Source organism: Ovis aries, chromosome 20 (genome assembly GCF_016772045.2).
Source record: "Ovis aries strain OAR_USU_Benz2616 breed Rambouillet chromosome 20, ARS-UI_Ramb_v3.0, whole genome shotgun sequence".
Classification (NCBI taxonomy): Eukaryota; Metazoa; Chordata; class Mammalia; order Artiodactyla; family Bovidae; genus Ovis; species Ovis aries.
The window spans coordinates 32,325,760-32,340,522 of record NC_056073.1 but is presented as its reverse complement, the minus strand read 5'-3'; the positions used below and the strand labels follow the sequence as shown (position 1 = coordinate 32,340,522).

The following is a 14,763-nucleotide window of genomic DNA, read 5'->3' as shown; positions in this document are numbered from 1 at the left end:
TTCGGTTTTTTTTTTTTTTTTTTAATTGCTCCTTTGCTGTGCAAAACTTCTAAGTTTGATTAGGTACTACTTGTTCTTTTTTATCAATACTTCTGTTGTCTTGGGAGACTGACCTAAGAAAATACTGGCACGATTTACGTCAGGTTATGTTTTGCCTTTGCTCTCTTACAGTTTAATGATATCATGTCTTATGTTTGAAGTCTTTAAGCCATTTTGAGTTTATTTTTGTGTAGGGTGTGAGGGTGTATTCTAACTTCATTGACTTACATGCAGCCTTCCAAATTTCCCAGCACTGCTTACTGAAGAGACTGTCTTTTTCCAGTTGTATATTCTTGCCTCCTTTGTCAAAGATTAATTAACGATAGATGTGTGGGTTTGTTTCTGGGTTCTCTATTCTGTTCCATTATCCCTAGTCTTGTTTTTGTTCCAGTTACCACATTGTTTTACTGTAGCTTCCTAGTATTGTCTGAGGTCTGAGAGAGTTAAGCCTCCTGTTTTGTTTCTGTTTCCTCAGGATTGCTTTGGCAGTTCTGGGCTTTTTATGGTTCCATATTAATTTTTGGATTATTTAATTCTGTGAAAATGTCACGGGTAATTAGATAGGGATCTCTATTAAATTTGTAGATAACTTAGGGTGGTATTGCCCTTTAAACAATATTCTTTCAATCCAAGAGCATGGGATATCTTTCCATTTCTTTGAATCCTCTTTAATTTTAACATTCCCTTTTCTGTATTTCATTGTTAGTGTAAAACTGATTTACGAATGTTAATCTTACATTCTGCTACTTTGCTGAATTCATTTATAGGTCTAGTAGATTTTTTTCTGCAGTCCTTAAGATTTTCTATGCATTTTCATGTCTTCTGCATATGATGACAATTTTATCTCTTCCTTCCCAGTTTGAATACCTTTTCTTGTCTGTCTGCCATGGTTAGGACTTCCATTACTACACTGAATAGCAGTAGTAAGGGTGGGCCTCCTTGTTTTCTTATTCCAGATATAGTGGGAAGACTTTCACCGTTTCACTGTTGAATATTATATTGGTTTGGGTTTGTCATAAGTGGCTTTTTTAGTGTGTTTTTGTTATGAATGGATTGAATTTTGTCAGATGCTTTTTCTGTATCTGTTGAGATGATCATATGGTTTTTGACTTTTATTTACATGGTGTATTACATTGGGGATTCCCAAGTGGCACTAGTGGTAAAGAACCCACCTGCCAATGCAGAAGATGTAAGAGACTCAAGTTCGATTCCTGGGTTGAGAAAAACCCCTCGAAGGGTATGACAACCCACTCCAGTATTCTTGCCTTGTGAATTCCCATGGACAGAGGAGCCTAGCAAGCTACAGTCCATGGGGTTGTAAAGAGTTGGACGTGACTGAGCACTCATTGATTGGTTTTGCATATGTTGAAGCATCTTTGTGAATTTGTGATAAATCCCTCTTGGTTTTGGTACATGATCTTTTTTGTATGTTGTTGGATTTAGTTTGCTAATATTTTGTGGAGAATTTTTGTATCTGTATTCATTGAAGGTATTTGCCCTGTGGTTTTCTGTTTTGGTGGTATTTGTTTAGTTTTGTTAGCAGATGATTGATTGTGGCTTCATTGCAGTCAACTCCAGTATTCTTGCCTGGAGAATTCCATGGACAGAGCATGGTGTCAGAGTCAGTTACTAGTGACTAACACACTTTCCTATTACTAGAATGTCTTTGGGAGTGATTCCCCCTCTCCAGTGTTAGAATAGTTTAAGAAGTTTTTTGTGTGTTTGGAATAATTCACCTTTAAAGCCACCTGGTCCTGTAGTTTTGTTTGTAGGGAGTTTTTGTTTGTTTTTTTTTTTTTAATTACAGATTCTATTTCACTTCTAGTGATCAGTCTGTTCAGGTTATCTTGTCTCCTTGATTTAGTTTTGGTGGACTGTATCTTTCTAGAAAGTTGTCCATTTCTTCTAAGTTGTCGAATTTGTTGGCATATAATTGTTCATAGTATTCTCTGAAGGGTTTTTTGTATTTCTGCTGTATCAGTTGAAATTTCTCCTTTTTCATTTCCTAATTTATTTGGATTCTGTCTTTTTTTCTTCTTGGTGAGACTGGCCAGAGGTTTGTCAGTTTTGTTTATCCTTTCAAAGACCCAGTTCTTGATTTTACTGATTATTTTATTTTATTTTATTTATTTTTGGCTGTGCTGGGTCTTTGTTGTTGCATGGACTTTCTCTGGTTCTGGCAAGTGGGGATTACTCTAGTAGTGGTTCACAGGCTTCGGAGCACGTGTTTCGGAGCACGGGCTCCCAGGCGCTCGGGACTTCAGCAGTTGCCGCTCCTGGGCTCTAGAGCACAGTTGTGGCATGCGGGTTTAGTTGCTCTGCAGCATGTAGGATCTTCCCAAACCAAGGATCAAACCCATGCTGTGTCTCCTGCAGTGGGAGTCAGATTCTTTACCTCTGAGCCATGAGGGAAGCCTGGTGTTGGGTGTTTTTTGTTGTTGTTGTTGTTGTTATTTTCTGTTTTTTTAAATCTCAATTTATTTCCTTCCTGATCTTTATTATTTTCCTCCTGCTGACTTGAGGTTTTGTTTTTTTGTTTTTTCTTATTCTTTTAGGTCATATGTTAGGTTGTTAATTTGAGATATTTTTTTCTTGTTTTTTGAGGTAGGTGTGTAATTTCCTTTTTGATTTCCTCATTTACCTGTTGGGTAGTAACATATGGATTTCTTTTCCTTTGGTTGATTTCTGACTTCATGCTGTTGTGAGGAAAAATGCTTGAAATAATTTCTTTACTCTTATGGTTGTTGAGGTTAGTTTTGTGTCCTAGTATGTGGTCAGCCCTAGAGAATGCTCCATGTGCAATTGAAAAGAATGTGTATTCTGGGTTTTTTGGAAATAATGTCCTGAAAATACCAGTTAAGTCTTAACTGTCATATCATTTAGGATCTCTGTTGCCTTAGTGATTTTTTCTGTCTAGAAAACCTGCCCATTGATGTGAATGGGGTGATAAAGTCTCCTGTTATATTCTCATCAGTTTCTTCTTTTTTAGCTGTTAGTATTTTATGTGTTTGGGGCAATATATGTTGACAAGTGTAAAATCCTCTTCTTGCATTGATCCTTTTAGCATTATATATTTTCCTTCTTTTCCTTTATGGCTTTTGTTCTATATGTCTGATAAGATTATTGTAACTCCTGTTTTCTTGTCATTTCCATTTGCATGAAATGCGTTTTTCCTTCCCTTCACTTTCAATCTGTGTGTGTCCTTTGCCCTAAGATGGCTATCTTGTAGGCAGCATAGCATAGGCTCTTATTTGTTTATCCAGTTTGCCATTCTGTTTGGATTTGAGTATTCAGTCCATTGACATTCAAGGTAGTTAATGATGCTTATATATTTACTGCCAGTTTAAACCTTGTTTCCCAGTGTATTCTGTTTCCTTTTTGTTCCTTTGTCTTTTTCTGTTTCTTTTTGTGGTTTGATGATTTCCTTTTCTCTTACCCTTGTATTCTCTTTGGGGTTTTTTTGTTTTGTTTTGTTTTGTTTGCTATTATATGTTTTTAATTTGTAGTTGCCCCGTTTTCAGGTATATTAACCCTTTCTTATATCTGCTTGCTTTAGGCTGATAGCCATATAGGCTCAAACACATTCTAAAAAATAAGAATCAGCATTTTCGTACTCTCCTTCCCCACGTTTTATGATTTTGATGTCCTTTTTTATATCACATCTTGTTTATCCTTTTACTGTTCCTTGTGTTTATCTTCCTTTTGTAAATAGGTTTTTCTCCTATTTGACCTCTGTACTGGCTCACGTAAGTGATTTACTTTCCAACTGTGAGGTCCTCTTTACTGTATCTTTCTTTTCTATTTAGAGAAGACCTTTCAATATTTCTTTAAAATAGGTTTCGCATTGCTGTATTCTTTATTTTTTGCTCATCTGAGAAAGTCTTTATTTCCCCATCGTTCATGATATTCTTGCTGGGTAGAGGACTTCATGTTGCAGATTTTTTCCCTTTTTAAACTTTGAACATAGTTTGCCACTCCCTTCTGGCTTGCATCATTTCTATAGAGCAGTCAACTGATAGCCTTATGGCAGTTCCCTTGTAATTAACTCTGTTTTTCTCTTGCTGCCTTTAGAATGCTATCTGACTTCTGCTGTTTTTATGTCTTGGTGTGGATTTGTTTCTTGTTTGGGACCCTCTGTGCTTTCTGTACCTGGTCCTTCTTTAGGTTTGGATAGTTTCCAGCTACAATTTAATCAAATACATATTTCATCCCCTTTTCTCTTCTTCTGGAATCACGTTTATGTGTAGATTGGCACACTTCATTCTGTTATCCCATTGGTCTCTTACATTGCTTTTTTCCCCCTCCCCCAGTCTGGCTTTCTGTCTGCTGCTTTGATTGGGTAATTTTCATGATGAAACCTGAGCCTCAGCACCCAGGCTCCACCTGTCCCATGAAGGAACATCTGAGGCTGGGGAGTGCCAGGCACCCATACCAACCAACTATGCAGGTCTTTCCACTTTGCCCTCCACAAACCTGTTGCTGCACTCTCTTCCAAGGCTCCCCAGCTGCCTCTCCCCATCCCAGCTGATCTCGCCACCAGTGAGGTGCCTTCCCCAGGGATGAAAACCTTTTCTTTGTCACCATTTCCTCCCAGGAGCAGTCCCATCCCAGTTCCCTTCTCTTTATCTTTTCCCCTTTTTCTTTTGTCCTACCCAGTTATGTGAAGGTTTTCTTACCATTTTGGAAGTCTGAGATCTGCGGTGTTCAGTAGATGTTCAGTGAGAATTGTCCCAAGTGGATGTATTTTGATGTATTTGTGGGAGAACGTGAGCACCACATACCACTCCTCTGCTGTCTTGAGCTGTTTTGACTGTATTTACATTTTCAGAACCAGTTTTCTTCCTGTATGGAAGTGCTACTATACATTTACCTTGGAGAGGAAAGGCTCATTATGCTCCTTTTTACTTTTTGGTTGTGTTTTACCTGATAGTGATTTGACTTTGCACTCATTTGTCAGCATTCACATGTCTGGATTTTCCTATAAATGGTAGTTTGTGTATTTGCATGAGAATCGCTGAGTTCAGGGATGTGGAATACAGTAAAGCCTGTGTAGGGATAAACTCGTGTCCTTAACTTACCTGTGCCATGATTAGGATCAGTTAGCAAAGCCACTCAGACTGGTCTCAATCACAATAATAGAAAAAGCAGAGGCTAATTTTTTTTTTGTGATACCTGAATTACTGTTGTTCACTCACCAAGTTGTGTCTGACTCTCTTGTGACCCCATGAGCTGCAGCATGCCAGGCTTCCCTGTCCTTCACTATCTCCCTGAGTTTGCTCAAACCCATGTCCATTGAGTCGGTGATGCCATCCAACCATCCCATCCTGTCACCCCTTCTCCTTTTGCCCTCAATCTTTGCCAGCATCAAGGTCTTTCCCAGTGAATCAGGTCTTCGCATCAGGTGGCCAGAGGATTGGAGCTTCAGCTTCAGCATCAGTCCTTCCAATGAATATTCAGGGTTGATTTCCTTTACAATTGGTTTGATCTCCTTGCAGTCCAAGGGACTCTCAAGAGTCTTCTCCAACACCACATTTCAAAAGTGTCAATTCTTCAGCACTCCGCCTTCTTTATGGTCCAACTCTCACATCCACACATGACTGCTGGAGAAACTATAGCTTTGTTCAGAGTTTTGTCAGTAAAGTGATGTTTCTACTTTTTAATACATTGTCCAGGTTTGTCATAGCTTTTCCTCCAAGGAAACGTCTTTTAATTTGACTGCATTCACCATCCACAGTGGTGGGCTGCCGTCTACAGGATCACACAGTCGGTCACGACTGAAGTGACTTAGCAGCAACTAGCAAGGACATGGCCTCCATCTGTTCCACATAGCCTGGCGCCCTGGTTGTCCCACTGCTGGTCCTCTTGAGTGTGTAAACCTTCACTGGCTGCTGGGTGTTGGTCAGCATACCACCTGGAAGTGAAGTGAAGTCACTCAGTCGTGTCCAACTCTTTGCGACCCCGTGGACTGTAGCCCACCAACCTCCTCAATCCATGGGATTCTCCAGGCAAGAATACTGGAGTGGGTTGCCATTTCCTTCTCCAGGGGATCTTCCCAACTCAGGGATCAAACCCAGGTCTCCTGCATTGCAGGCAGATGCTTTAACCCCTGAGCCACCAGGGAAGCCCCGGGGGACCTGCGCAAAGGCCCTGCTGGAGATGCTGGGAAGGGGGTCCAGGGAAGCCTGTAGCTGCTCAATGTTGGAGGACACCCAGGAGCAGAGGGCTCCCTGGCCTCTCTGCTGCCACTGGCCACCCTGGGGCCAGTCCTCCACCCAGGAGCCACAAGGAGCGGAGGATAACTGAATATTGTATACTAATTCAGGAAGCTTTGTGCTACTAAATGTATAACACATGTATTGGGGGCATGTTAGTTATGTGAACTCTTTTTAATTAAAGTGAAAAGAGCAGCGCGGGGATTGACCATGCAGAGGAGATGGAGTTGCTGTTGGAAAACTACTACCGATTAGCTGAGGATCTTTCCAACGCAGCTCGGGAACTCAGGGCATTGATTGATGATTCACAGAGTATCATATTCATCAATCTGGACAGGTAAGATGGTGTCATAGAAAACTATCCATATTTTTTTAATAAAGTAATTATTGCACAGTAATAAAGTGTTTAAGGCTAGCTTTGTTTTTCCATTTTGGAAAGAATTATCCCATCATTATCATTTATAACTACTATATAGGAGTGTCTTTTTAAGGTGTATGTTTAGCCCATGTGACCTTTAATAGTGAATTTGCAGTGCTTGGTTGGTGGGCCCTTCTGATCTAAGCAGTTGTTCTCCTCCCCAGCCACCGTAATGTGATGATGAGGCTGAACCTACAGTTGACCATGGGAACCTTCTCCCTTTCACTCTTTGGGCTAATGGGAGTTGCTTTCGGAATGAATTTGGAATCTTCCCTTGAGGAGGTGAGAATGTATTATTTCAATAATCTAGGGATGGTTTTTAATGTTTTGAAGATCATTTCTTTTTCACGGATTTTATTTTGTATTCATTGTTTACTTCACTTAGTCAGTTTTCAGCTGTGGCACTCGAAATCTTCACTTTTGTCATGCTGGATCTTCCGTTGTAGTGCAGGGACTCTCTAGTTGTGACTTGGGGGCTCCAGAGCGCATCAGCTCAGTAACTGAGACACAGAGGCTTAGCTGCTCCAAGTCATGTGGGATCTTAGTTCCTGGACCAGGGATTGAACCCACATCCCCTGCATTGCACAGTGGATTCTTTACCCCTGAACTACTTTAATGGATTTTAAAAAGAAAGTTCTAACCTGTATAGTTGCTTATTGGAATAAAATATGTACTGTAAATCATTTGAAATTCAAACAATATTGTTAGCCCTGTAATGTAGAATGGCCTAGGTTTGAACAGACCAGAGCCTGTGCTGGGATTCAGGAAACTGTCACATAGGGCAGGTTGGGACTACCATATGTTTCCTATAACAGATAACTACACATGGGAGGGATTTGACAACAGTATTACACTGTGAGGCAGTGTTAATGAGGGATTTTTTTTTTTTTTACTTATGTGTCAGGCAATGTGCCATGCAGTTGCATGCTTTGATTCAGTGGACATCTAGGCTTCTTTCATGTTCTAGCTATTGTAAATAGTGCTGCAGTGAACATTGGGGTACATGTGTCTTGTTCAGTTTTGGTTTCCTCAGGGTATATGCCTAGGAGTGGGATTGCTGGGTCATATGGTGGTTTTATTCCTAGATTTTTAAGGAATCTCCATACCGTCTTCCATAGTGGCTGTATCAGTTTACATTCCCTGCCAACAGTGCAAGAGCATTCCCTTTTCTCCACACCTTCTCCAGCATTTATTTTTTGTAGACTTTTTGATGATGGCCATTCTGACCAGTGTGAGGTGATATCTCATTGTAGTTTTGATTTGCATTTCTCTAATGAGCAATGTTGAGCATCTTTTCATGTGTTTGTTAGCCATCTGTATGTCATCTGGAGAAATGTCTGTTTAGGTCTTTTTCCCACTTTTTTATTGGTTTGTTTTTCTGATATTGAGTTGTATGAGCTGCTTGTATATTTTGGAAATTAATCCTTTGTCAGTTGTTTCATTTGCTATTATTTTCTCCCATTCTGAGGGTTGTCTTTTCACCTTGCTTACAGCTTCCTTTGCTGTGCAAAAGCTTTTAAGTTTAATCAGGTCCCACTTGTTTACTTTTGTTTTTATTTCCGTTACTCTAGGAGGTGGGTCACAGGATCTTGCTTTGATTTATGTCATAGAATGGTCTGCCTATGTTTTCCTCTAAGAGTTTTATAGTTTCTGGTCTTACATTTAGGTCTTTACTCCATTTTGAGTTTATCTTTGTGTATGGTGTTAAGAAGTGTTCTGACTTCATTCTTTTCCATGTAGCTGTCCAGTTTTCCCAGCACCATTTATTAAAGAGGCTGTCTTTGCCCCATTGTATATTCTTGCCTCCTCTGTCAGAAATAAGGTACCCATAGGTGCATGGGTTTATTTCTGGGCTTTCTATCTTGTTCCATTGGTCTATATTTCTGTTTTAGAAAAATATGGAATGCTTCACAAAGTTGCATGTTATCCTTGCACAGGGGCCATGCTAATCTTCTCTGTTGTTCCAATTTTAGTGTATGTGGTGCTAACGTGAGCACCTACTGTGAAATTTCTTTAGAAATGAATTTGCATTTACGTTCAGCAGGCACACTCTGGTGCTGAATTCTGTATCCTGATCAATAGGTGTGTTCTCTATGTCTGTTTTAAAGCGGTCCCTTTTAAAAAGTGGTCTTTAAAAGAAGCAGTTCTAATGGTCACTCTTCTGTGTAAAACTATTCAGGTGCAGCGGGCGTGGTATTGATTGTCCTTAAGATAGAAACTCCCTGGCCTGTAAGGCTTTCCTGGCCTGCTGTGCCCATATCCCCATCTTGTCTGCAGCCATCTTGTCCTCACTGTCCGTTGATTCATCAGTATTTTCACACTGCTTCCACACATCTCTTCTTACCTCCCAGCTTTTTTTGCCTGGTCTGGTCTGTAGTTGCTAACTCATGTACGACTTTTTTGCAACCCCATGGATTGTAGCCTACCAGGCTCTTCTGTCCATGGAATTTCGCAGACAAGAATACTGGTGTGGATTGCCATTTCCTTCTCCAGGGGATCTTCCTGACCCAGGGATTGAGCTTGCATCTTCCACGTTGGCAGGAGGATTCTTTACCACTGAGCTACCAGGGAATCCCCTCTTTTTTTTTTTTTGCCTAGTTAATGTCTATTTCTCTCCCAGATTTCAACTGTTGTGTTATTTCCAAGGAGACTCTTCACTGACTGCACCCCCAGCCCACCTGAGTAAAATTACTCTTCTAGTTATTTATGCCAAAATAACCCTACACTTCCCTTTGCCATGATCCTCAGACTTGGAATTGCTTGTCTGCAAAAGATCATAGGTGGCTCAACTGGTAAAGAATCTGCCTGCAGTGCAGGAGACCTGGGTTGGGAAGATCCCCTGGAGAAGGGAACAGCTACCAACTTCAGTATTCTGGCCTGGAGAATTCCATGGACTCTGCTGAACAACTTTCACTCACACACCTGAAAAAGATCATAAGCTCCCTGCAGCAGTGTTCGTCACCTCCTTATAAGATGTGAAAGGAAAGTAAATGCAGTACATTGATTCATTCATCTTACAGATATGATGTTTGGTGCCTGTTACACACTAAACACTGCTTTTAGCTGTGGGGGTATAGCAGTGAATCCCTGCCCTTATAGAGTCTGTTTCAGTGGGGGAGAGAGAAGAAACAGATCCGTGGTAGGTTAGGTGATCAGTACCATAAAGAAAATTTTCTAAAGGAAGTCAGTCCTGAATATTCATTGGAAGGACTGATGCTTTGGCCAATACTTTGGCCATCTGATGCAAAGAACTGACTCTTTGGAAAAGACCCTGATGCTAGAAAAGAGTGAAGGCAGGAGGAGAAGGGGACAACAGGATGCGATGGTTGGATGACATCACCGACTCAATGGACATGAGTTTGAGCAACCTCCAGGAGTTGGTGATGGACAAGGAGGCCTGGCGTGCTGTAGTCCATGCGGTCGCAAAGAGTCAAACATGACTGAGTGACTGAACTGAAGCATAAAGAAAATTAAAGCTAGGTAGAGGGAGAGAGACTGTTGGCAGGAGGAGAGACAAGGGGCATTGTAGAGATAGCGTGGTTGTGAAGGTGACCCTAGAGCAGAGCCTGAATGAAAAGAGAACGTGGAATGACCTGGGAGAAAGGGTGACCTAAGCAGAGGGAACCACACATGTGAAGACTGAGGCAGGGGTGCACCGAGCTTGTTGAAGGGGCAGCAGGAAGGCCAGAGTGGTCAGAGGAGGGGTGTCAAGTGGAACGAAAATCGTAGTGAGAGGTCAGAAGGTCAGAAGAGGGAGAGCATGTTGATTTGGAGCTTGGTAAGCGTTCAGGCTTATTCTAAGTGTGATGGGAATCTCTTAAGAGGCTTTTAATCCCAAATCTAATAAAAAGTCCGTAGTTACCGAACTATCTTGTGCAACATAAACCAGCCCTGGACATCCTCAGAAGGTCCTTCCGAAGACCTTTGCCAGTTTCCCAGCTCGTGACTGTGTAACTCTGTATGAGTTCCTGTCCTTCTCCCAAGTCATTTCGTTTATGTACACGCTCTTTCTGCAAGCTACCTCCATCTTACTCACTCTAATATTTGTTTCTAAATGCCTGTTGTTGTTGTTGTTAATTTTTTAGAAGAATTTTTAGAAATTCCTTTCTGATAGTTTCTTTTTTAAGATAATATCAAACTATTTCAAGCATAGTAAAAGAATTGCCATACAGCCTTTACGCAGATTCTTCAAACAGCAACATTTTATCGTGTTTATCATTCTGTCAGTATATATATAGTTTTTCCTAAATCATTTGAGAATAAACAACAAATATGAAACTCCCGATGTCTAGATATTTCAGTATATATTTTCTAAAAACACTGACATTCTCTTACATAACCACAGCTCACTTGTGAAAATCAGAAAAGAGCGTTGAAACAACACTTCTTCTGATCTGTGGACCCTGGTCGGGTTTCACCACTTAGCACAGTAGAGCCCTTTACCTCATAGAAAATCTTAAATCGTGTGCTGCGTGTATTAATAGTTATTGTGTCTCCTTAGGTTCCTTTAATCTAGGCCAGTTTTTCACACTTTGTCTTTATGGCCTTGATGCTTACGAAGAATGTAGGTCAGTTGTTTGGCTCCTGGTTACTCTTCATTGCTAGGTTCTGATTGTGACACATTTTTATCAGTGTTCTTCACATTGAATCCCATCAGGAGACCCTCGATGTCAGTTTTCCTCATTGCTGGTGATACTAACTCTGATCATTTGGTTAAGGTGGTGTCTGCTAATTTTCTGTCCTATGAAGTTACTTTCTCTGTGGAATTAAGTAGCTTCTAAGAACCCTGCCATTCATCAAATTTGCACCCTCTAGTTTTGTTTTGTTTTTTTAATTAAATATAGTTGACTGTGTTAATTTCTGCTCTACAGCAAAGTGATTCAGTTATCCATATAATACATTTTTTAATATTCTTTTCCATTGTGGTTTGTAATAGGATATTGAATGCAGTTTTCTGTGCTGTACAGTAGAACCTTGTTATCCGTTCTGTACATAATAGTTTAAATCTGCTAACCCGAAACTCCCACTCCCTCTCTCCCCCAAATCCCCTGGCAACCGCAAGCCTGTTCTCTGTGTTTTGTAGACAGGCTCATTTGTGTCGTAGTTCAGATTCCACATGTCAGTGACATCATGTCTTTCTCTTTCTGACTCCGTGTGGTAATCTCTGGGTCCATCTGGGTTGCTGCAGGTGGCGTTATTTCACTCTCTTTGTGGGTGAGTAGTACTCCACTGTATGTAGGCGCCACGTCCTTGTCCAGTCACGGGTCCGTGGACACTCGGCTTGTTTTCATGTCTTGTGGCTTTCATGAGTAGTGCTGCAGTGAACACTGGGGTGCGTGTGTCTTTCTGAATTATGGTTTTCTCTGGATATATGCCACGGAGTGGGATTTCTGCATCATATGGCAGTTCTGCTTTTAGTTTTTTAAGGAACTGCCCTCCTGATTTCCATAGAGGCTGCACCAGCTTACACTCCTCCAGCAGTGTAGGAGGGTTCCCTTTTCTCCATACCCTTTCCAGCATTTGCTAATTGTACAGTTTTTAATGTGGCCATTCTGACCAGTGCAGGATGGCACCTAGTTGTAGTTTTGTGCATCTCTTTAATATTTGCGCCCCCAAAAATGCTTCATGCCTGAATCAGATACTATAGGGATGATTACCACATGGTCATTGCTAATTCCATCATTCTTCCTGCTTTTGTTCTTTGTCAGAGCCTTCCTTCTCTCCCAATTATTTATTCATTTGTGTCAGTATGGACTCATGGGATCTTATTTAGTCAGTGAGTTACAATCTGTCACACTGCCCTCATTATTTATCTTGATATTCAAATTGTTCCTTTCATACCATCTTCTAAGTACTTTTGACATGTCCCCATCAGTTTAGGGCTTTTTTAGTAGCCTTTGGCATACCAGGATGCTGTAGGTGTCTTATTTCTAAGGAGGAGATAGGCTAGACGGTGGAGATGAAGAGCTCAAAACATAGGTACTTAAGCGTACCGTAATACTATAGGGAATACCCAAAGCAGTGGGGTGGGGGGACACTGAAAATCCAACTTTCAGACACATTCCCCTCCCTTAATTTCCTAGAGGTCTCACACTCTGCTCTGTGTATGTTTTAATGACACATGGAATTTTTAAATTACTTACCTCTCAAGTTCATCATATTTTAGCCATCCCAGACTTCATTTATAGGGCATTACAGAACCAGTCTACAGGAAAGAACAGTAATCTGGGTATGCTAAATCTTATTGGAACATAATTTTTACTTAATAAATTAGGGTCTTTTTTAGAATAACTGGAACTGTATTCATCCAGGCAGTTAACTGACATTAGCACTTGTCTTCTTGATAAATGATATCTAACTTCATGTTAAAAGGAAGCAGATTTCTGCATCATATATGGCTTGAATTTCCATCAGTGGTTATTGGTCATTTATGCAATGGCTATCTTGGAGGAAACTGGGCTCCCAGTCATTGAAGACCAAGCCATTGTTGATAATAAATAATGGCATCTCTATAGCTGAGGCTCCTAACATGTGGAAGATTAAATTCTGTGATTCTGTATATTCACACATGAACTTGAAAGCACAGCACTGCAAAAGATACAATTTTGAAAATGACATGGGAATTCCTTGGCAGTCCAATGGTTAGGACTCTGAGCTTACACTGCCCAGGACCCGGTTCAAGATCTGGGCAGAGAAACTAAGATCCTGCAGGCCATGTTGCATGGCCACAAAGAAAGAAAATGAGAGGGAAAATGTTTACTATAACTTTGAGGTTTCCAGACTTTCTTGGTTCATGATGCTTTTAGTGTTTGGGGCTTCCCTGGTGGCTCAGTGGTAAAAAAAAAAAATCCCCCTGCCAATGTAGGAGACGCAGGTTTGATCCGTGGGTTGGAAGATCCCCTGGAGAAGGAAATGGCAACCCACTCCAGTATTGCTGCTTGGGAAATCCTATGGACAGAGGAGCCTGGTGGGCTACAGTCCATGGGGTTGCAAGAGAGTTGGATGTGACTGAACAGCAACAACTACTGTTTCACAGCATCCAAGACCAGAATTTTCTTTTACTACGTTCGCGTTTCTGTCGTGTTACCTTAGAGTTTCTGTTCTGAAAAACAGTTCAAGAGCAGCGGTTGTCATCATGTTGCACAGATAACACTTGTGTTTTCCTTGAAAATTTAAAATACTCTGAGGTGCTGTAAGGCCAGGATGCCTCACAGTTCAGCAAGGGTGGCCATAAGCAGAAATTTTAAGTTGGATGTCCTATATATTAAAATCTGTGTGAATGTAAACAAAGACTGGAAGGAAACACAGAGTAAAAGCAGTTATATTGGTTCATTGATGATCATAAAATACTCTTAAGTCATGTTTTCCTTCCAGTTCATGTTTTGACTCTTGGTCTCTGAGTGCTCTTAGGGCACTTGTTCTTAGTTCCTATTGGAAAGAGCAGCACAGAGTTTGAAAATTCCTTTTAAACTCTTGCGCAATGACAAGTTCGGGAAATTTTATCACGAAGGAACCTAGCCTTTGTGGTTGAAATTGACTGTATTCTCTTCTAGGACCATAGAGTGTTCTGGCTGATCACAGGAATTATGTTTATGGGAAGCGGCCTCATCTGGAGGCGCTTGCTGTCATTCCTCGGACGACAGCTGGAAGCACCCCTGCCTCCTCTGGTATGAAGGGTCAGACTCAGTGCAGTACCGCAGAGGGGCTGCAGTCCCCAGCCTGAAGTCCTGCGGCCTGGGCTTAAGTGGTCACAGGCTTTGAGACACTGAGCAGGTTTTTTAATTTCTTTAAGCCTCGCCCAGCTTTCCCACTTAAGTCAGTGCCACCTGCTTCATGTAGTTAAAAGGAGAATTAGATGTTATGTGGAAAGCAGTGGCAGAGTAAGTAAGTTAGAAGTTGATTTTGGTGGAATGCTGTGACAGGCATTGTACATTTAGACAGCTGTTAGTAATTTTGGTGCAGATTTTGTCATAACCAAAATTGAAATGTGGACAACACTTACCGTGTTAGGAAAAGATACAGTTTATCTCTTTTTCATAGCCTTCTACTTGTAGTTTATACCCCTGGAGCAAGTACTCAGGACATTGATACATG

The 14,763-nt window shown here is 41.0% G+C and overlaps 1 protein-coding gene and 1 non-coding gene across 3 annotated transcripts in view; one reads left to right on the top strand and one right to left on the bottom strand.

The window, feature by feature from the left end:
* The window catches only part of MRS2 (magnesium transporter MRS2), a 34,075-nt gene that overhangs the window by 16,532 nt on the left and 2,780 nt on the right, over positions 1-14,763 (top strand). The window contains exons 8-10 of one of the 2 annotated variants that reach the window (XM_004019106.6): positions 6,436-6,588; positions 6,834-6,951; positions 14,223-14,336. In XM_004019106.6, the coding sequence (XP_004019155.1) occupies positions 6,436-6,588; positions 6,834-6,951; positions 14,223-14,336 (385 nt within the window). The remainder of the gene's footprint in view (positions 1-6,435; positions 6,589-6,833; positions 6,952-14,222; positions 14,337-14,763) is intronic. The other variant, XM_012101197.5, reaches the window with a different exon arrangement.
* LOC114109798 (U6 spliceosomal RNA) lies at positions 8,562-8,666 on the bottom strand. Its single transcript, XR_003586373.1, has one exon. It is a non-coding gene; the product is annotated as a U6 spliceosomal RNA (small nuclear RNA).